Below are 22,297 nucleotides of genomic sequence, written 5' to 3'. Positions count from 1 at the left end.
ATTAGTTCAGTTTAGACAATATTTAAAATAGAAGAGGTTGTGGAGAAGGGAAAGAGAGTTATTTATCAAAAATGTAGGAGTGACTTTAGCTATAATAGTAGTGGTGGTACTGGCTATTTGGGTAGACATTTGAAAAGCCATTTAATAAAAGAAGAAGAAGGGAAAGAAACATCACAAGCACAAATAGTAAGTGAGATTTTTGGTACTTTTAAATATTCCCAAGAAAAAAATGAGGTAAGAATTAGCAAAATATATTGTGTCATCCATTTTTATTAGTTGAAGATACTAAACTTGAAAATTTTTTACGTAGATCTATAAATCCACAATTTAAAAAATTTTTTAGAAATACTATTAGAATAGATGCTTTAATTTTTTTATTCATATAAACAAAATTTAATTTCTATGTTATCAAATCTTAATTCTAAAATTGCAATTACTTCTGATATTTGGACATCTACATTTAACATAAGTTATATTTGTGTTACTGTTCATTTTATTGATGAAAAATGACTTTTACATAAAAAAAAATTTAAGTTTTACAAAGCTTGAATGGCCACAGTCTAGCCCATTTTTTGCTGTAAGTATTTTAAATACTTTACATATTTATGGAATTAAAAATATTTTTTTTATTAATTTTCATAATGCTAGTAATAATGATTCAACAATAAATATTTTAAAATTTCAATTAAAACCGTTTTTAGATGGTAAATTATTTCATATTACATGTGCATGTCATATTTTAAATTTATGTATTCAAGATGCTTTAAATATTATTTCTCATCATATTTCTAAAATTAGAAATTGTATAATATATATTTAAAGTTTTGGGGTAAGAAAACAATAATTTAAATATTATGTCAAAATTATGGTTTAAAATATAAACATTTTGTATTAGATGTTCAACATAGATGGAATTCTACATATTCTATGTTAGAAAGTTGCATTGCTTACAAACAAATTCTTAGTGATTTTTATAATGCAAAAATGCCACATGATCCTATACTTAGGAAGATTGGGAAATGTCAATTTGTATAAAAGATATTTTACAAATTTTTTATGATGCAACTAATGGATTTTCAGGTGTTTATTACTCAACTAGTTGTCTTTTAGTTAATAAATTATTTATAATTAGTGAATGTTTTGCAAAATATAAGAAAAATCCATAGTTTCAAAGTAGTATTGAAATAATGGAAAATAAATTTAAATAATATTGGGAGAAAATTTCTCCCCTTTATTGCTTAGGCTCAATTTGGAAGGAGTACAAATACAAATATATACACTATAAATCCATACAAAACAATATAAATTACATAGTTTTGCACTCTACAAATTTGTATTTTTACTCCTAATCCGAGCCTTAGTTGTAATATTAGATCATAGGATTAGGAAAGATGGTTTAGAAAATTTACTTGAATCATATTGTAAAAATATGAATATTGAAGTTGGAAATAAAATAGAAGTTAATAATTTATTATTTGAAATGTATGGTTTATATGAATCTCAAGTGAGTGGGCATAGGAAATCTTGTGCAGGTGAAAGTTTCACTTTTGAAACAGCTGGTTCCATTTCAAGTAGTAGAGACAAAATTTGGTCCCTACTACATAAGAGGCATAAATCTATTACCTGTTCATCAACAAGTTCATTTATTGAATTTAATTTTTATTTACAAGCAAATATTTCTACTTTAATTGATTCCTGCGACAGCGAGGGATGAGATAATTTTGATATTTTAGCATAGTGGAAATGACATGAAAAAAACTATCAAGTCCTTGCTGTCATGGCACGTGATCTACTAACCCCCTCCGATATCTACAGTTCCATCGGAGTGTTGTTTTAGTGCAGATGCTAGGGTGCCAGATGACAAGAGAAACTGTATGAATGATGAAAGTTTGGAGATGTGCAAATTCCTTAAATATTGGTTGGATGCTGAAGATAAGATTACAAGATAAAGGAGGGCATGGCATTACACATGATGTTTCACCTGAAGTAGATGATGACAATCAAGGAGATGATTAGATGAAGATGCAGGAGGTGGAACTTGAAAAAAATGACGAAGTCAATATTTTTTATTCTTTTGTGTACTCAATATTTCATTATTTCAATTATTGTATTTTTTTTTCAATTTTTAAAATTATTATAAAATTTTCAATTTTATTTATATTAGTTCTTATTTTTTCAACAATGTAATTTTTTATTTTCAATTTATATTTTATTCCATTTTCTATTTTTCATTAATCCATTGTCCATTGACCATTGTATTGCTCAAATTTAAGAAATAAAATTCCTATTTTTTCCAATTTGTTGTTCATTTTGCATTTTGTTAAGTATTTAAGTATTTAAGTATTTTTTTTAATTTCTTTGCTAGATTTTTTATTTTTCCAATTTATTCCCAAAACTCAAAGGAATTATTGAATTAAGAAAAAGTGAAGTGTTGTAGCAAAAAAATCAAAATGTCAAAAAAAAAAAAAGAAACAGTTTGACCCAATTCAGCCTAGGCTCAAGGCCCGGCCTAACACGGGCCAGGCCCACTACATGGCTCGCAACCAGCCCAACCTAGGCCCGTGGCACGGATTCACACGGGCTTGGGCCATAGACCATGGCGAGATGACCCCAAAATATCTTAGGGCAGAAAAACACGGATCTATCCAGCCCAAGAATCATACTTTGTACTCTCCATCCTCCACACCGGGTTCACGTAAAGGACATGTACGTGCTTTATGTAAGAACTGGTATAACATTAACGTGTTCACTCGTGATAAATTGGCCAGTCTTTGGCTCTTACAAAGATCAAAGATGGGATAATTGTTGAAATGTATTCAATTTTCAGTATGTAAAATGTTGAAAATTGATAAAATATAGAGAATAAATTGATTTCCAAACAGATACTTGACCGGATAAGCGCATCCACCCAGACCGAAACGCCAACGAGGCCTAATTAGGTAGAGTTCACTTTTGCTACGACACTGTCGTGGCGCAGGGCTAAAGCAAAAAATCATGTCCTTGATCTATTGCAGTGGCCCACCAAAAAAATCACTTCATCTATTTTAAGGTGGGGCCAAGACAGCAAATCAAAGGCTTAGGGAATCGAACTCTATAGACTGTACTGTACTGGTGTACTTAAGCGCATGCCATATATAACGACTAACAACTTTCACACTTGACAGTTCACACACGCTCGCTCCCTCACGCACCGCACCAATGGCGGAACCAAACCTGAATTCTTCCATCGACCCAAACAGCGGTTTTTGCTCAGAAACTAACACCTTCTTTAGCCTCCGGCCGCCTGTGCCCCTCCCTCCGGCAAATTTACCTCTCTCCGTTTTCCATTACGTCTTCTCTCTCCTCCGAACCTCTTCTTCCCTTGAAACCATCGCATTAATCGATTCCACCACCGGACACCGTCTTCCCTACTCCGAATTCATCCGCCAGACTCAAAACTTAGCTACTTCTCTGCAAACCCTAATCGGCCTCTCCAAGGGCGACACGGCTTTCGTACTTTCACCTGCCTGTCTTCAAATCCCAATCCTTTACTTCTCTCTCTTCTCCATTGGCGTAGTCATCTCTCCCGCAAATCCAACCGGCACAATCCCTGAAATCTCCCGCCAAATCGAGCTATGCAAACCGGTTATCGCATTCGCCACCTCCGAAATGGCTGACAAGCTCCCATCTCTCCGCCACCAAACCATCCTCCTCGACTCTCCCGAATTCCAGGCAATGATGACGACGAAGCTTGGGTACCGATTCGCCCCGGTCGAGGTGGCTCAGTCAGAGCCGGCGACGATCCTTTACTCGTCTGGGACTACTGGCTCAGTCAAGGGCGTGGTGTTGACTCACCGGAATTGGATATCCATGGTGGCCGGGATTTATGCATTCCTGCCAAAGAGGGCGTCTCCTGCGGTAGTGCTTTCAATGTCACCGTATTTTCACGTTTACGGGTTTCTTCACTGTGTGAAGTCGGTTGCAGTCGGAGAGAGCGTAGTGTTGATGAAACAGTTTAATGTGCGGAGGATGACGACGGTGGTGGAGGAGTTTAAGGTCACGCATATCGCGGTGGCCCCACCGGTGGTGGTTGCCATGGTGAAAGATGAGGTTGCGATGAGAGGCCGTGATTTGAGCTCTTTGGAGGTAGTGTTCTGCGGCGGCGCTCCGCTGGCGAAAGAAGTAGCGCTGAAACTAAAGGAACGGCTTTCCAAAGTGCTGCTTGCGCAGGTAAGTCTAGAGTGTTGAAGAGAAGTTTTCTTGATCAAATTGAACGGTCCTGATTGAGATAATGAGATGCCACCCTTATTGAGCAGTGCTACCATCATCACCGTCCTTCAGTCCTTCCTTGGCCATCACCGAAACCTTAACCCGTATGGGATCCGTGAGCGTGATGGCCAAACCCGTGATGGTGGCATTCATTCGTTTTAGGACTTGGGTTGGGTTGGGCCTCTTGACTCTTGAGTCTTGGCAATGCTATTGTTACACGTGCGTTTTTGACACGTGTAACTTAAGGTTTCATGGCTAATAAAGTAGTTTAGAATGGCAACGGCCAATGGGGCAGGCTGACATGTTCTAAACCTGCTCTAGAGGGTTTAACCTAATACCATACTCTAATATATAAAATTTATACGCTTTTCAATGGGTTGGGAGGATTGGTTTAACCTGATACCATACTCTACCCGTACCCTTACACGTACCCATATGAATGTTAGAATCCCAAAACCTGTCTCTGCCCCAAAACCCGGGCGGGTAGGAGTGAGTACCACCGGGTAGAGTAGAAATTGCCAACCCTACAGCTATCCCACAAGAATTGATTCAACTAGTATTAGAGTCTTGGTGTCAAAGGTTGAGTAACAACGTTGGTTTGTCTTTAATACGACCCAGGGTCTGTAAACTGTAGGCTGTAGCCAAAACTGAAGGACCTGTTCCACTGCCATTTCATAGCTTCGCTACTAGGAATTGGTAGAGTGGCATGAGAAACTTCACAACCGGGATTACTGCCACTGCTGTCATGCAGAATTACATTTTGCCACATGGTGTATACAATACTGGCTAGTGGGCACAAAAGGATTGGTCACTGAAATGCTTATGAAATGATTGGTCACTGAAATGACCTTCAAAGATAGGCACAAAAGGGTGCAGCTCTTCTGCACTTTACAGAGTCATTTTGATGACAACTAATTTCATTAACATTGCTCTGCCATCGACTTTGAAGCGAAAAAGAATCCATAGTGGTTTGTGATCTTGGTTGCAGACCTGGGGTCTATTCCATTACCAGGGTTCTTCCATAAAGCCGAGTTGTTTCTTTGCCTTCCAGTTTGATGAGTCTGTCAGCAACACCATCCAACCACTCCCCGCCCCGCCCCCCCCCCAAAAAAAAAAAAAAAACTTATTTATTGAAGAAAAGAAAGAAACTGCTAGCTCATGCCTCATGGTATGCTAGACAAATGTTAGTAAAGTTTGGGAGTTTGTCCAACACTTTGCTGATGTTCTTTCGTTGACACTAGAGATCAGGGATTGCTTAAATTAGCCCCCCAGACATAATGTCAGCGTGACCAGCTGATATTAAACCATATTAGTGCTTTTTTTCAGAACTTCTTTCTAAAGCTTCTGTTAATTTTCCCTCAGCATGAACACAGACACACAGTAATATAACACAATACACAGATAGTCTAACTGCTACACAATATATATATCTTAGATATGACTTATTCAATGATGGTATTTATCTTGTTTCTAATAGAGACACTTGTTAAAAAAACAGGGGGTTTGACATCTCTAATTTTGACCTTGAGACAACAATTCCATGGAGTAAATTCTACAAGTCCAGTGTGTGTGTGTTTTAAATTATCCTACCTTGATTGGAATCATTGGATGCACTAATATTTCCCATATCTTCACTTAAATTTGGTTGGTTTATTAATAGATAAAAGTCTAAAATTGAAAGACAAATGAAATGAGAAGACATTCATTGCATCGACATATGCTGACATAAATGTCATTGTGGTTAAATGGTGATAATACTGATAGGCATATGGATTGACTGAATCGACTGGTGGAGTCTTCCGAACAGTGAATTTGGAAGAAAACTGTCCAATAGGCTCTGCAGGACGGCTAGCAACAAACTATGAAGCCAAGATCGTTGATCCTCAAACAGGCATTGCTTTGCCACCATATATGCAAGGGGAGCTTTGGATTAGGGGGCCAACAATCATGAAGGGTAACAGTTTCTATTCTTATTTGTTCTTGATTGAATGTTGTACATGATCTTTTTAATAGAGCCAAAGAAATCCCTATTACATAGAAGTATCCACAAGAATTCGTGGGGTGTCAAACTCTGTTGCATATATGACATGGACACATTATTCATATGGGAGAGTTCATGCAACACTGGTTAAGATTGGTGAATAAGTTCTCTATATGTACAATATGATTATAGGGTTCTTATGATTAAAGGTTGTTTCTTTTTATTCTTTATCCTTTCATTTTGAATTGATCAAAGGCCAGATCCTTACTCTTTTTACTTCAATCGTGAGATGTTTTCAATAGTGTAGTTTACATTGGTGAGTGGTGACAACAAATTAGCTGCTGCAACCATTGCCCCAGATGAATGGTTGAAACCTGGTGACCTTTATTATATATACAAATACAATAATTGTTTCCTATGCACATACTGATTTAGTGGTTAAGTTTGGTGAATAGGTGGTCTACACGTACAGTATGATTAGGCGATTCTTCTTCTTCTCTTTGTTTACTGTTGAAGAACTTATTTGTGGCTGCATCCTTACTCTGTTTACTTGAAACTGTTTGCGATTGTAGTGTAGGTTACATTGGTGACAATAAAGCGACCGCTGCAACTGTGGATCCAGATGGATGGTTGAGAACTGGTGACCTTTGTTATATAGACAACAATGGTTTCCTTTACATTGTAGATCGATTAAAGGAATTAATTAAATACAAGGCTTATCAGGTAATCATTGGCAACCTGTTAAATGGTGACTTTTTTGCTTTTTGATTTCTACTACTTGTTGATGATGTGGAGGTGGCAGTGGGGGATTGGGTTAGTTGTTTTTTTCCCTTCTTTTTGGTAACTTTGGGAGTAGTAGATGTTATGCCTATAGAACACTTTGCATAAGTCAAAGAACAAGCAGAAGACAAGATAGTTAAGGAAAGCTCCTCTAACTTATCTTAAAAAATGTATTGAAGTTTTCCCGTTATCATAGAAAAGAAATAGGTTATTTTATTAGTAATCTAGGCTTTGAATATTTGGAATACTGGCTTTTAAGATGGTAAGGTGATTAACTTACTACCAAGGTGTAGGAAGAAAAACTACTCTTTCCACTTAGGCATTAAATTTTCTGCCTGTCCAACAAAGGAAAATGAGAAAAAAATCAAGGGATGCTTTGTCTCTCTCTCTCTCTTTTGATATCCTCATTGGCAAGAAAAATCAAGGAATGCTGGCATGCAACATCAGGGTACTTTGCACTTATCTCTATGCCACCATAGACATAGTGGGACCACAAAATATAGGTGACACACCTTGGCATTGCTTGCTAGCATTATTCTAGAAAACCTATCCAACCAATACCTGGATTTTAATTCAGTGTTTGTATGATTGACATCATGTAGGTTCCCCCTGCAGAGTTGGAGCATTTGCTTCAGTCACACCCAGACATCCTTGATGCAGCTGTGGTTCCGTAAGTATTGTCAACTCAATTTTAATAACATTCTGTTTGGATCCACTTCATTTTGATTTTGGTTTTATATTAGGGCATAAGTTAACCATCTAAATGGGAGACTTCCCAGGTTGCTAATAAAATATTGATATGTGGTCATTTCAAGAGATATTATTTCCAATTTTTCTTTGGTAGCATTTCATTATCATGGTATGCCAGCTAGAGTAGAGTCTGTTATTTCCAGTTGTTATGCCAGAAAAAAAGAGTTGGAAGCTCATTCTTGGAATCCTGAAATGTCCTTGTATCTTTAATTGGTGGTCTGAGTTGCCTTAATTCTAAGTTTTGAACTTTGAATTTATGCTCTTAAATGTAATGGAAAACCACAATGAAATCATTTCATTCCACATTTATATGCACCATCAGTGATTAACTAGATATAAGGTATAATTGATGTCAGAAATTCATGTAAAAAGTACCACAAGATCTTGAGATGTTACTCAGTGCAACAAGTTAAGTTGAAATAGCCTTTTGGATGCAGATATGTATAAAATTCTGCATATAATGTAAAGTATGACAATCTAATGCAACACAAAATGAAATGGCAGGTTCCCTGATGAAGAAGCTGGCCAGGTGCCCATGGCCTATGTTGTGAGGCAACCATTAAGCACTATTGATGAAAGTCAAATCATTGATTTCGTTTCTAAACAGGTAGTCTCCCTCTTAACTCTTTTTAATAAAGTGGAGTATAAATTGGATACACCTCAGACTTGGACTCAGAACAAGGTCAAGCCCAAGTTTGCCAATCCAAATCCCACCTAAGCTAAATCTAACACAACTTGGAATGAGCACAGGTGGAATTGGTCAGGTTTGAGTGGGTTGTTTAGGTTTGGAAGTCTCTCTTTTTTTCTGTAGAAGGTTTGGAGGTCTCATCACTCATAATTTTACTTTTTATCTCTTATTTTGGTTTTTGCATAAAGTTGGATACCACTACAATTATAAAACTAAAATTAAGCTATCTATGAGAAATGGTGTTTTTTTTTTCATTTTCTCTGATTTTTGCTTAATTAGTTATATATCATCATTTATTTTGATTCTTATATCTCATAATTACTTAAACATTATAAATAATCATTAAATTAAAGTTTATAACTTTGTTCTTAAAATCTTCCATAGTTCTCAAACACTTCCTTTTGACATGGACATAAAATCTTTTTCCACAATCTCTTGCCAAATTTCTATTTAATCAATGCATGGGCTCATGTAGAATTAGGAAAGAAGAAATGAAACTATGAAAGGTAGGGTAGGAAATGTGAAAAATAAGGGCATAATTGGTATTAAAATGTTTGGGAATTGGACCAAATAGAAAGTGAAATCTCTTTGCAAACGGTATGTAATAGACTAGATAATAATAGATGTATTATGCCCAACTGTGGAAAGATCATATTGACAGATTTGTATTGAAAAAAAAATGAAAATCATGTTGACAGCTGAACTTTTTAAACTTCCATTAGGAATCCAGTTACCCAAGAGACAGAAGATTCAAGTTTGACAGTTGACAACATTCATGCACATGATTTCTTAAGTCTTAAAGTTTCTTCTATCCAGTTACCTAAGAGACAGAAGATTAGAGGGCACACATATTTATTCGTGTGTCATTCTACTGCATTTACTCACTACATCAACAAGTCCTTCAAAAGTTGAACTAATAATTGTTGTGATCTTTACAGTTGGTGCTAAGATACCTCTTATTGGTTGTAGGTTGCCCCATATAAGATGGTAAGGCGAGTGTCTTTTGTTACTTCTATACCCAAGAATGCTGCAGGTAAAATATTGAGGAAGGAGTTGATGAAGTTGACACTCCCAAAGCCAACTTCTAAATTATAAGTTGTTAACATTTGCATCTTCTACCAGAGATGTTTTACAGCCTGAAAGGGCTATTGATAAGAGATGAGTGTTCTTGTCCTTGTTCCCATCCTAGAGATCCGTTGACAGTGCATATCACCTCTTCACTTCATCAGTTGAGTTACTATCATAAAAGGTGATAAAGAACCAATATGTACGCAGACATGGTCTGCATGTCCTTTTATTCTTGATTGTCTCATTAAGCTTCAAAAAGAGAAAAAGAATAGCTTCATTGCTTTAGTTTCTTCTGATGTGAAAATCGTGAAACACTTTTCAAAGGTGGGGTCATGGTTGTGCCATTCTGGTCTTTACAAAGTCGCTATTAGTTTTGCTTATTTGTTTATATTTTTTACTTGTTCTGGTAGGGCCATGGCTTGGTATGATGGCAAAATCTCAAGCTGATAAGCATGAAAATGCAGCTTCAGTCTAGCATTGGGTAATGGGTAATGATCTATTTATTTATTTATTTATTATTTTTTTTGTAGTTAAATAACATTATTATACTAACAGTCATGGATTGGTTTAGTGAATAGTATGGCTACATTACATTATTTGTCCCAAGTAGAAAGCCAGCTGGACTAGCTCGGAAGCTGGTCTACACAAGGTTCAGAGTTATTGGTATCACATATAGAATTGGGAAGTCTGTTTTAAGAGACATACCAAGATATGTTTTTAGGGAAACTAAAATCTTAGAAATACACACACTATACCTAAGGTATGAATTCATAAGAAACACATACTTTATGTGTTAGTACTTGGTAATACATGCATTCAATATATAAGACATAGTATTACATAATGATTTCACTAATAATGCAACAACAAATGACTTGACTTTCAATTTATTAAAAAGTTCAATTAGACACCTTAAATATGCTGATAAATTATAATATAATTAAATGAGCAACCAAAACTATGAAACAATTACAAATTCATATGTACAAAGATAAATTTATTTGTTTATTAATTTTCTTTTCCTAATAAAATTTTTATTTACCTTCAAAAAAAAATTCATTGGTCATTACAAGTAAACTTAAGTTATTAGTAAAGAATGCATTAAAATTCCAAGGGGGACCCAGAAAATTGTAAAAGGTTGATGGATCCATGTATACACACATACACTATGCAAAACACAAGAAAGATAAATTGTTTTTTTTTTTGTAATTTTTTTATCTTTTTTCTCAAAAAAAAAAAAATTGTGTATATATATACAAGAAAATGGTTAGGTAATTGTGTGGAAAACATAAAAAAGGGTTTGCAAGCATTAGAATATGCCTTGAAGTCTGAGAACCCTCCCAAGACCTCAGATAGCTAAGGCCTAATGTTAGGTAACAGCCTTTTGTTGATAAATACGAGCCATTTACTCAGGCAATAAAAAAACATCATAGATTAAGCTAAGCGTCCAAACATGTAAATCTACAACTTGAAGGATTAAATTAGAAAGTTGTAAAAAGTTTAAGTTTTCTTGTTTTGTCGTCAAATTCCTCATATTACTTCCCCATCCTTTTAGAATTTATGTTGGGCATTCTATTAACAGCTGTCTCTTCCCTAATCTGATAACCCAAAAAAGGCATATTGCACCGTGTTGGTATTTAGTTCTGGTGGCGTTTTGGTGTAAAAAAGGGACCCAAGAAACCTGTGGCAAAGTGATTTTGGCATGTCTTTAACCTTTGCATTTTTTTTCTGGGAGGGGGGGGGGGGGTGCTTTAAGATGAAAGTAGTTGTGCGAGAATTGGGATTTGCTCCTCACACAGGTGCCTCACACCAACCTCACATGCACATCTCACCATGCATTGGGAATATCTCCTGTGAATAATAACGTACAAATAAGGAAGATGTTCCCAATGCATGGTTGGTTGTGCCCGTGAGGCGTCCTGTGTGAGAAGCAGATTCGGTCTCGTTGTGTGATATAATTGCACCGTGTCATAGCGTATTGGTGCATAAAAACGAATATGGCGTGATACACACTGGTACTAAGGCTGAGTTTGGAAGGAGTACAAACGCAAATATGTAAAATACAAAACCTTATAATTTATATTTTGTATGTATTTATGCTGTACATATTTGCATTTGTACTCTTTCCAAACTGAGCCTAATTGACATGGGACTAAGGAAACAATGGTTCTGAAATTTGGCAATATCTCTACCGTGCCACATAGCAACAGCGAACAGCTTAAAAAACCTAGGTCCACGCTCGGTCAGGAGTTTCAATTCCCGAAATTCAGCATCAGATGGTACCCCTAAGCAGGCTATATTGTAGTCTGGGCATCAGCTCAGTTTCTCACAGAATGTTATCTCGACGCATCAAGTCCTGTGTGATTGCTCAAATACAATATCAATCGTGAAATTCCTTCATGTAGAGTGAAATTCCTTCACTCTACATGTCTGACTTAACTCAAAGTGTTTCCACCGTCGTCCAACTGTAAACAATTGATGTTGATTCGTGAAATGCAGAATTCACAAGTCCCCAACCACGAGCAGTCTGAGGTCCTGATACCAGTCCAACAACCAGACACCTATAAATTAAGTCACAAAATAAATATTGGCTTTCTTAGGGTGCAAATTGATCCCTTAAAATGCCAAAACAATTGCACAAACAAATGCCTAGACGATGACTACACAGATCAAAGTTTCCAAGGAAGGGTTGTTTGATAACCCTGAAGGAAAAGTAAAAGAAACACCAATTATTTTTGAAGTGTACATAATACATCAATTATAAAATGACATGTTCCAAGACAGAAACAATGAACAGCCAAAAGAAATTCAAGATCAGTGCAGCTGCACAAACATTCATTTTCAAATATGTACATCCACATCAACAGAGGATAAAAATCTAAAATGCAAAAATTGACAATTTCAACAAGTGTACCTGTAATGTCCGACAATCTCCTTGTTGAATAAACAGATGAGATTATAATTTAGCTGATGCATAGGAGACCGAACGGTCAATCAACTCCCTTCTCGAGATCTTTCCCGCAGAGGATCTTGGAATGGTATTGATGAAAGCAACTCGGCGTATCTTCTTATATGGGGCTACCTGTGGAATAAAACTAATGAAACAACATCTACAAATATGCAAATTAAATTGAGACTGCAACTAATTACTAATGTGGGTAAACGAAACTAGGTCAGAGCCTACCTTGGCCAGAGAAATGAGAGATTAAATAATCAGGGAAGAGATGCTCTTAGTATTAGCATGTAATTAGGCTAGGAAACTTGATAGGTTTACTAAAGTAAGCTCGTGAAAGGTGATAAGCTGATCAAGATTGATTTACAATCCTGCGAATTCAATAGGTAGACATAGAACCAAATTAAAAGCAAAAGCAGAAGTTAAATCATCCAATTTAAGTTCAAACTCAGACACCTATTAAGAAATGAGATCACTAGTGATCAATATTCATAACATTAGGCAGAAACACTTTAAAAGGTCCTGGTTAGGGGTTTGAACCAGGAAACCCAGTGGGAATATGACCTGAGTGAACCTGGTGAGCCAGCTGACTTAATAAATAAGCCAAGAAAAAATTATTTAATGTGAGTTCCAGTTTGACAGTCTACCAACCACAATTTGGCAAGTTCAATGACTGAACTTCATTTTGATGCACACATTGTGAGCTTCTGTCTGATAATGGGTAGAAAACCAACTGAAGATCCAGAATAACATCTATGTACTCCTTGACATGTCTTCAACACTAGTTTATATCATATTAATCTCTTTTCTGATACAATGTACATCATAGAGAAATACTACAAATCATGCCAATCCCACGATGTTGTAAATTAAATGAATATTTGTGCATACAAATAACTATGCATATTTCAACGTTTTTTTATGAAATCTTGGGCTGTCAAGCATGGGAATATGGAATCGAGTCTGAGAGCAGTCACTTTGTGCAAAAAAATGCCACAGGTTAGGACTGTATCCAGTCTACCCCTCCCAAGACCCCAGATAGCTGGGACCAACATTAGGTAATGTCCTTAGGCATTTTTTTCAACATATTTTATGATTTTTTTTTTGGATTCTACTATTTTCACACATCACATTTGTGCATGTACTTCAAAATGTAAAGGTTAGGAAGTTTCAGTATACAATAATGTCTCAGTTGTGGAAGTTAACATGCCTGTTTAGCTACAAAATCCATTACTTCAGCTTCATTAAGATTGCTTCCAGCTTTTCGTACTATAAATGCCATGGGAATCTGCCCAGCTTCTTCATTGGGGTAACTGTCAAGACATGATACAAGCAGAAGAAATGGCATGAATCTGTATTATGTAAACATTATTCAAAAAAAAAAGACAAAGAAGCTTACATAGAGAATTCAATCTAGCATAATGGAACTGAATTTGACTGTTAGAGAATAAAACCCTATTCAGGGACCACACCTAAAAACTTAAGCTTTTAGATTGAATGGTTCCTTGAGATGGAACCAAGTCCTGTTTGACCAAGAGGGTGTTTGGTTCCATTTACGTTTATTGAATAAACGTTTTGTACTTGTGTGGCTGCAAAACCAAGAAAAGCTATTAATGTGGGCATTTATGACACATAGGCACCATTAGGCACCACATCAACAAAGTGCCAATAAATGCCTACCCATTTCAGGAAGCTCCAAAATGAAGATTCCTGAAACGGGAGAATCACACAGAAATCGATGCTTGCTTTTGCAAACATTGATTCGTATGGAAACAATTAATGAGGCTTTTGCTAATGGGGTGCTAAGTGATCTAGTGTTTGATCCTGATCGCCCCCATTGTAATTATATTTCAGAACAAGGTATGGGTGGGCCTGTGTTTGTCTACACTTCAAGTCCAATAGGCTTTTTCTAAGGGGGTATGTTAGAGAATAAAAACCTATTCAGGGACCTTACCTATCAGCTTAAGCTTTTAGGTTGAACGGCTCCTTGAGGCAAATAGCAAAAAGATTGTGTTAAGGGTTTTCTCTGCTTGTAAATCTGTACCTAATTAACTAATTGGTTTTACTCATCCATCACATTTTAAGTTTCAAGCAACAAGAAGCATCAGCAATATTGTTGTCTCCCTGTTAATTGACCTTCTATCTTTTGGCAGAGTACAACACCAAGTGCTCTCTCTCTCTCTCTCCATTTAAAGTTTTATAAGTGCTTCAGAAAGAGACATTGGACCAGAACTTGTCACTTGTAAATTGTAGTACGCCAAAGGACAAGATAAATGCACTTTGAGATAACCCAGATGAAGTGGGATTAAACATAACGAATCAGGAAAATAAGATGTAGCAAAAATATGGCCACAGATGTTGGGTGGACAAATAGCCTGCAGAGCTTCAAATTTCCATGTATGAGATGAATGATCAACAAGGTCTGAAGAAATCTGGATTGTCTTGGCTGGGGGTCAAAATAAAACAGGTTTAGAATGGGAAGTAATAGAATCCAATCATCTGCAAAGAAAATACAACAGTCTCTCAATAATATAGCATATTGTAGAAACTTGGAAGGTTCTCTAGTTTGCATGTTTGTGAAGGTTGTGATGACTCAGATGTGTGTTTCAGAATGGATGAACTATACCACTAGGAAGGATTAGTAGGGGCTAGATCAATAAGAGGGGAAATCTTCATAATTGTCCTATATCTTATGGGGGGGATTTCAGTCACATATTTGCCATAGTGAGAAGAGACTTTTAGAATTCTCTTAAAGAGGACTGAGATGCATCCAAATAATTCATTTTTCCCTGCATTTTTGTATAGGCATCATAATGTCACATTTGCTGCATAGTGTAATATGTGTTGTAAGATGTACACTTTGGGCCATTCCCGAATATTACTTCTGGCTATATGGGGTCTTGTATGCTTAACATTGCTCAAAATTAAAAGGAGAGAACATATAGAAATACATAATATGATAGCAAAACGTTCTATCAGGTACATACGGAATAACAGCAGCATCGGCAATTTCTGGATGGGATTGGAGTAAATGCTCCAGCTCAGCTGGGGGAACCTGCATTTTATTCCAGATTGCATAAGCTGAAGGCACAAATAATTGCCAGAGACCTCTTTTTAAACATTAGTTCAACTACCTGGTATGCCTTGTATTTTATCAGTTCCTTCAACCGATCAACGATGAAGAGATAGCCATCTGAGTCAAAATAACAAAGATCACCAGTCTTTAACCAACCTTCTGGATGCAAGGTAGAAGCAGTTGCTTCATTGTCTCCTACATAACCTGAATTTAAACACTTTGTCAATTCAATAAGTAGAGTAATGGTTTTGAAAGGAAAAACATAAAATTGCAGATATTTGGTGAGTACCAATAGTGGGGCGACAGTCAATAGTGCACACATGAAAAGTACTTCTATCAGCACTGGGTAAAACTCAACTTAAAAACCAAAGTTGACCTTGTATTGGAATTCTTACATAAATGAGATGGTAAAGGGCGGACCTACAGTGAATCATAACAATGGAGTCCCCAAGCTTCAACTTCTCTTTTAGGGGGAAATGCATTGCAAGAGCCAATTGAACTTTCAATCTAAATTAACATATAAATGGTATATATGGAATTGAGAAAGTGAATTTGTGAGAAATTATCAAGAGATCCTGAATCATATGCTTTTATCAGTTTATGTAGGCTTGATTAATGAGATTAGAGATAGGGGTGCAAGTTGGGCCGGGTTTATGGTCAATCCGGGCCCGACCTAAAATTTGGTCTTAAGGCCCAAGCCTGAGGTCAAGCCCAATTTTCCCAACCCGAGCCCAGCCTGGACTGTAATTTAAGAAACTCGGGTTGGGCTCGGGCCCGGGCCGGTCTTGGGTTGGTCAATGAACCCACTCTAAATTCTAAAATTATACATATATATGTATTTATGCAAATATGTATACATATATTTATGAATATATGTATGTAAATAGGTATATATATGTGTGTGTGTGCGCGTAATTAACATATATATACATATGTGTGTAGTTGGGCTGGGTTCAGGCTACCTAAGGGCTAGGCCCGGGCCTGGCCCAAAAAATAGAAAAGCCCAATTTCTTGGGCCCAAGCCCAGCCTGAGGACCGGAAATTCAAGCCCAGCCCGTGTAAAATTTCAGGCTGGGCCGGTTCAAGCTTGTATTGGGCCCCGCCCAAGTTGCACCCCTAATTAGAGAGGGGAATGGGGATAAATGCAAAGCCACAGATTGATGGAGATATGCATTACAGTAAAAAAGTTTTAAGATAAGCAGGACCAAGGAAGAATACATTATATGAAAATTTTAGTGGGAATAGGAACAGAAAAACTGGTACAATTTCAATTGTCGATGAAGAGATCCTGAAAAGCAATTATCTGGATGATGAATAAATTTTGAAGACAATGTTGCTCATAGAACTAGAGCAAGGTGGTTGAAATGGATAAGCACATCCAGTGTGCTATATGATTGCATAAACAAATGAGGCTAAAAAGAAAGTCTCGTAAGACGGTCATATTACAAGCAATTCTAGATAGTGTTGGGTAAACAGGAAGCAACAAGCTTAGAAAATAAGTATAAATAAGACGAGTAAGAAAACTAGAAATGCTTGTATCCATAAAGACAAAAGAGTAGTCCCAACAGATGACAAGATGAGGGGAAGTCGACTGAAATAGTTTAAGGATGTAAAAAGAAGATCAATAACAGCACTAACTAAAGACATGGCTCTTGGTGGAATTTAATGGCTGATCAGGCTTTGTGAAGTTGACAAAAAATTGTTGGGATACGGTTTTGTTGTGTTGAATTGAGCATATTACTGACAGTATTGTTCAGATTTCCATGTTCACCTATTATGATTGTTGGATAATTCATCATCAGACTTATTCTTGCTCTGCTAAGTAGTAAAGGTTAGACAAGACTAGTTCAAACAGCCACAATCTGAAACAAGAAAGATATGTAGCAATTTACAGATGGGATCACGCGATACCTCTCATAATGGTAGGTCCTCGCAGCCACAGCTCCCCTTGTTGTCCTGGAGGCAACGCCTCCCCAGTGACAGGATCAATTATTTTGGCCTCCATGTTCTCAGTTAGGCGTCCAACAGACCCATATCGCTTGTATTCCTCCGGCCCAAACAGCCTTGCTGCCCCACCAGTTGACTCGGTCAAACCGTAACCCTAAGGAGAGAATAAAGAAAGTCCCTTACTAAAATTGCATACTGAGAGCTTCCAGGTCATTTTCATACATTGTTTAGACTATCGCTATGTGAATTTATCACATCAACGTTGATAGAGAAAAGGTCATGAAACAGAAGAACAATGCAACACCCCGATTATAAATGCATCTAGAATCAGGCAGGTTTGACAGATACATTGCTCATGAGCTGAGCTCATCTGGTGTTTGAACTTCGAAGTGTGTTTGCTTTACAGCTTTACTTTGCTTCATCAAGGATGTGATTGATTAGAAAAGTATTCTGCCGCCTTCTCATTTTTTCAAGGTGCCACATTCAAGCGGGCCTCGACTTCAAAGAGGTGATTCAAGAATTTTCTCCTGCCCGAAATTCTAACCATCCCATTGTGTTTTCTGTATAAAACGATGATGTGACAAATTCTGATATTCAAGAAATGGTCATCAGATGAATTCATACCACCATACCCAATATTATGGTGGTAATGCCCGTTTATGCACAAGAGCAGACTAGTTTTGACTTTAGGAAAGGGATTGATTCCCCAATCACCTCTTCTTCACATTTCATATTTCTTAGTCCTAGGGCATCGCAGTCGATTTTTTTTTTAAATAAAGAGATTTTCATTTTCTCTGTAATTAACCTGCATTTTTGGATGGCTGCCAAATGTTAGGGTGACCGATTAAGTAGGAAAGCAACATTTACAAGTGACAAGTTCTGCTCCATTGTATTTACTATTTACCCGGCTCGACCCATGATCACCCCTCCAAAGCGGGTAGGGTAGGACAGGTCTTTTCTTTCATTGTTGGTAATTTGGTAACAGCACAAAAGATGGAAACACGACGGAAGTGTAACGTGGGCCGTGCTGGTCCGGGCCAGCCGACCACACAAGATGACAAGACAAGACACGAACCCGGGCCACTTGGGATATTGATCTGAGCAAAATCAACGGCGAGGATTCCCGTATTGACTATACAAAACCTGACAACCCGATGGAATAGAGTAGAGAGAGACGACCAGTCGACCAATAAGGCTGTGTTTGGTTTGAAGGAAAAGGTAGGGAAGCACAGCCTAAGGCAGTAGTAACATTACCTGCGTTATCTCCACATTCGGAAACCGAGCGAGAAACTTATCGGCGACCTCCTTTCCCAGTGGGGCTCCGCCACATCCCAACAACTGAAGTGAGCTCAGGTCGTACTTCTTCACCACATCCGACTTCGCAAAGGCCAGCATCAGCGGCGGCGAAACCGGCATGTATGTAATTCGATATGTCTCTACCGCCCTCAGCATTCCTTCAAAGTCGAATCTCTCCATTAACACGATCGTCTCCGTCAATGCCACCGCCCTCACACACATAAAGAGCCCGAAAACATGAAACAAAGGCACCGTGATCAGCGAGATCGACGGTGCTGGGTTCTCTTCAACGACCTCCGCCCTGATCGCATATAATCCGGCAAGCAAGGCGATGAAGTTGCGGTGAGTCAGCAGCACGCCTTTGACTCGCCCGGTCGTCCCCGATGAGTAGAGAATCGCTGCCGAGTCGGACTGGTTGACCACGACCTGCTTGATTTTCCGCCTTCCAACCGTCGTCATCATGGAGTGGAAATCAGGCGAGTCGATGAGAATGATTCGGTGGCTGAAAGCGGAAAGCTTTTGAGCGGTGGCGGAGGTGGCGAAGGCGATTGCTGGTTTGCTGAGATCGATTTGGCGGGAAATTTCGGATGTTGTGCTGGCCGGATTGGCGGGAGAGATGACGACCCCGAGGGAGAGAAGAGAGAAGTAGAGGATTGGGATTTGGAGACTTGACGGGGAGAGGATGAAGGCGACATCGCCCCTGGAGAGACCGATTGTAGATTGCAGGGAGGCGGCTAAGGCTTCGACGTGGTGGATGAATTGGGAGTAAGAGATGCGGCGGCCGGTGGAGGCGTCGATGAGGACGGTTGTGTTGTCGAGGGAGGAAGAGCTGGTGCGGAGAAGAGAGAAGACGTAGGACGCGGTGGAGAGAGGGAGATTTTCCGGAGGAAGGGGAACAGGGGGCCTCAGGCTGTGGAAAATCTTGGTTTGTGGGCAGAAGCCGCTCTTCTGAAAGATGGAGTGATGAGAGTTGGTTTCCTCCATGTAATCGTTTGTAGTTTAAAAGTTGCAGAGTTAGAACGGAAGTATCAAGTATGGTGGTGCTCACGGAGTTGAAAGTGTGTGATTTATTTATCAGATTTACGCTCTTTGTCGAGCATTGCTTGTCCCAGTTTGAATGAATGGTTCCAATTTGACATTAGGTAGAATTAAATAACGGATCGTTTACTAAAGCACCACCTCTATTTTTATGGATTTACTAAAACTATCATATACTTTCTTGCAAGGAATTAACTTAATCAACCTTCTATTACATATGCAAAATGACATATTAATTTCTATTTGAATAAATTTAATCAAAAATAAAATATCATTTTTGCCCTTGACAAGCAAAATCATTCTATGTGGTCAATCTTGTATTATTATAAAATGACAGAACAAATTCTTCGTTGCAAATTATGAAGGGTATTTTAGTAAACTGAGAAAGGCTTAAACGCCGAAACACCAAAAATTTATCATCAAGATAGGACTTAGGAGATAACCAAAGACGGGGAGAGCAGTACCAAATATCGTTGAAAATGGACAAGAATTCATAATGAGCAGAGGATCGATTCGAAGCAAGTAGGGAGGGTTGAATTGAAGATCAAGGTAAAGCTACTTCAGGCTTCAGCTGCTGATAAATTATTAAGGAGGCTGAGCCAAACAGACCTTTAAATGATTCACTGACAGCTGATTTATCTGGATTTTGTTTAGGTTAGTTGTTCGTTGGGTCCACCTCAAAAAGCTAAAAAGCCTCTGCGATTCAGCAGCAAGCCACGAAATCATATTTACCCGTAAGCTGTCCATATTAGGGCTGTTCATGAGTCGAGTTGGGTCGGTTTATTGCGATTTTTCCAATCGATTCGACCTGGTCGGGTTATCTGACATAGAAACCAAAACCGACCCAGTGTTAAGCAAAACCGACCTGATCGGTTTGAGTCGGATTGGGTCGGTTTAGGTCGATTTTGGTTCTAAGTTCACCCCTTTGATAAAATCTTGCTAATTTTAAAAAGTCATAAATTGAACATCATTTCAGCCATTTCCTATGATAAAATTTAAATGAAAAGTTAATCACAAAAGTTGTTCATTAATCACTATTCACTAATCCAAAGTTTCTTGCAACCATTCAAAAACTAGGTGGCCTAATGGGCTTTGGAACTTCATGTTTGAACTAGGAACTAAGTCGGTTTAATTCGGATCAGTTTCGGTTTTCTTGTGTGAAAACCGAAACCGACTCAAGTTATCGATTTAGAAATTTGCACAACCCGAAACCGACCCATACTGATAAAAACCCAGACGACTCGAGTTGGGTCGGTCAGTTTGGTCGAATTGGGCCTTCTTATGAACAGCCCTAATCCACATACTTCCAAATGTGAAGGAAGAATTAGTCTCATTGGTTTTCAGGACTTCACATCAGCGCCCCACAACATCACAAAGCACATCCCAACCGTGTAATAGGAATATCTCCTGATGATAAGTACGAGAGATGGTTCCAATATACGGTTGGCATTTGTTGTGGGGCGCTGATGTGAATTCGGTTTTTAGTTACCTGAGTAAGTGCATATTCAGCAAAGATATGGAAGGGAGAGAGAGCTTAGCAATATCATGCAGCTAATAAGCGAATAATTAAGTAAGTTATATATCCGACTCTCTTGTTCTTTCCTTGCACCGGCTCTCTTGCATTCTTCGTTAATTTTGAGCAACCTTTCGTTTTCTTTTATGTCTTTCATATCGAGTTTCATCTTTAATTTTGAGCATGTACTCTTTCGTTTTAAGTACTAAATTAATCGTTCTTCTTCCTTTAAACCCTATCTTTTTCTTTTCGTTTTTGATGCAGTTGGACGAGTTTGTTCTCTGCAAGATTTATAAGAGGCCAGGAAAATCATCGGCAACGACTCGGGTGGCGGGAGATCGAGAGAAGGCCAAGGTTGATGGTGAGGACAGAGAAACAAGCTATAACGACTGTGATCTTGATATCCCACACACACAATCATCATTTTATGATGAATGTATTAACATGCATAAGGAAGATCAACCTCTGCAGTGTAGCAATTTAGAGTACCGGCAGAACTTTCCTAACAAGGAGCAGAAAGGGTTTCTGATTGTAACTCTTTTTCATGATTGTATTTCTGAGCAGTTTACTTAGGTTATGTTTGGTTAAAAGAAAAAGATAAGGAAAGGTAAATTTTCCTTTTTTTCCTTTCTTTTTCCTTCAAAACAAACACACACCCTTAATGAATTCTGTCAATTCTCTGTTGGTCGCATGGCACCCCTCCATCTATATTTAATAAATATCAAACCACGGGATAAGCAGGATTTTCGTGGTACTGCGAGTGGACCTCATGTAAACCCTTTCTCTACTCCATCCCTCATTTCTCTGAAAATCGCATGGACCTTTCACGTGTCACACGACTCACCACATTGCTTGTTAAGAGAAAGGACAAAATGCATAATATACGTTGTGGATAAAGGACATTTAAATTTTTCTTTTACATTTATAAATATTATGTGTTTGGTTTCATGAGTAAAGAT

General features: G+C 37.9%; 2 protein-coding genes and 1 long non-coding RNA gene across 6 annotated transcripts; 2 read left to right on the top strand and 1 right to left on the bottom strand.

The window, feature by feature from the left end:
* Positions 1 to 3,144: 3,144 nt before the first annotated feature.
* On the top strand, positions 3,145 to 9,797 carry LOC104592941 (4-coumarate--CoA ligase-like 9). The gene is made up of 6 exons (XM_010252496.3): positions 3,145 to 4,209; positions 6,013 to 6,202; positions 6,807 to 6,952; positions 7,612 to 7,679; positions 8,264 to 8,366; positions 9,417 to 9,797. The coding sequence occupies exons 1-6, from the start codon at positions 3,199 to 3,201 to the stop codon at positions 9,540 to 9,542; spliced, it is 1,644 nt and encodes a 547-aa protein (XP_010250798.1). The 5' UTR covers positions 3,145 to 3,198; the 3' UTR covers positions 9,543 to 9,797.
* A 1,776-nt stretch (positions 9,798 to 11,573) lies between these two features.
* On the bottom strand, positions 11,574 to 19,928 carry LOC104592940 (AMP-dependent synthetase and ligase family protein). Of its 4 annotated transcripts, XR_016083989.1 has the most exons (8): positions 18,746 to 19,928; positions 17,456 to 17,645; positions 15,603 to 15,748; positions 15,456 to 15,523; positions 13,679 to 13,781; positions 12,700 to 12,839; positions 12,430 to 12,597; positions 11,776 to 12,050 (listed from the first exon to the last, which is right to left on the bottom strand). XR_016083989.1 is itself a non-coding variant. In XM_088900973.1 (7 exons), the coding sequence occupies exons 1-6, from the start codon at positions 19,769 to 19,771 to the stop codon at positions 12,472 to 12,474; spliced, it is 1,659 nt and encodes a 552-aa protein (XP_088757099.1). In that variant the 5' UTR covers positions 19,772 to 19,928; the 3' UTR covers positions 11,574 to 12,050; positions 12,430 to 12,471. The 4 variants fall into 4 exon arrangements, 3 of the variants coding, with proteins under 3 accessions (XP_088757099.1, XP_088757098.1, XP_088757100.1); XM_088900973.1 differs by lacking the exon at positions 12,700 to 12,839 and having other exon boundaries at positions 11,574 to 12,050; positions 12,430 to 12,593; positions 13,675 to 13,781; XM_088900972.1 differs by lacking the exon at positions 12,700 to 12,839 and having other exon boundaries at positions 11,682 to 12,076; positions 12,430 to 12,593; positions 13,675 to 13,781.
* Positions 19,929 to 21,265: 1,337 nt separating this feature from the next.
* LOC148800920 (uncharacterized) lies at positions 21,266 to 21,964 on the top strand. Its single transcript, XR_016083597.1, has 2 exons — positions 21,266 to 21,395; positions 21,603 to 21,964. It is a non-coding gene; the product is annotated as an uncharacterized LOC148800920 (long non-coding RNA).
* The last annotated feature ends 333 nt before the right edge of the window (positions 21,965 to 22,297 follow it).

This window comes from Nelumbo nucifera, chromosome 3 (genome assembly GCF_055504915.1).
Source record: "Nelumbo nucifera cultivar China Antique chromosome 3, China Antique-T2T, whole genome shotgun sequence".
NCBI lineage: Eukaryota > Viridiplantae > Streptophyta > Magnoliopsida > Proteales > Nelumbonaceae > Nelumbo > Nelumbo nucifera.
Note: the sequence above shows the minus strand (reverse complement) of the source record. Positions and strands in the feature narration are given on the sequence as shown.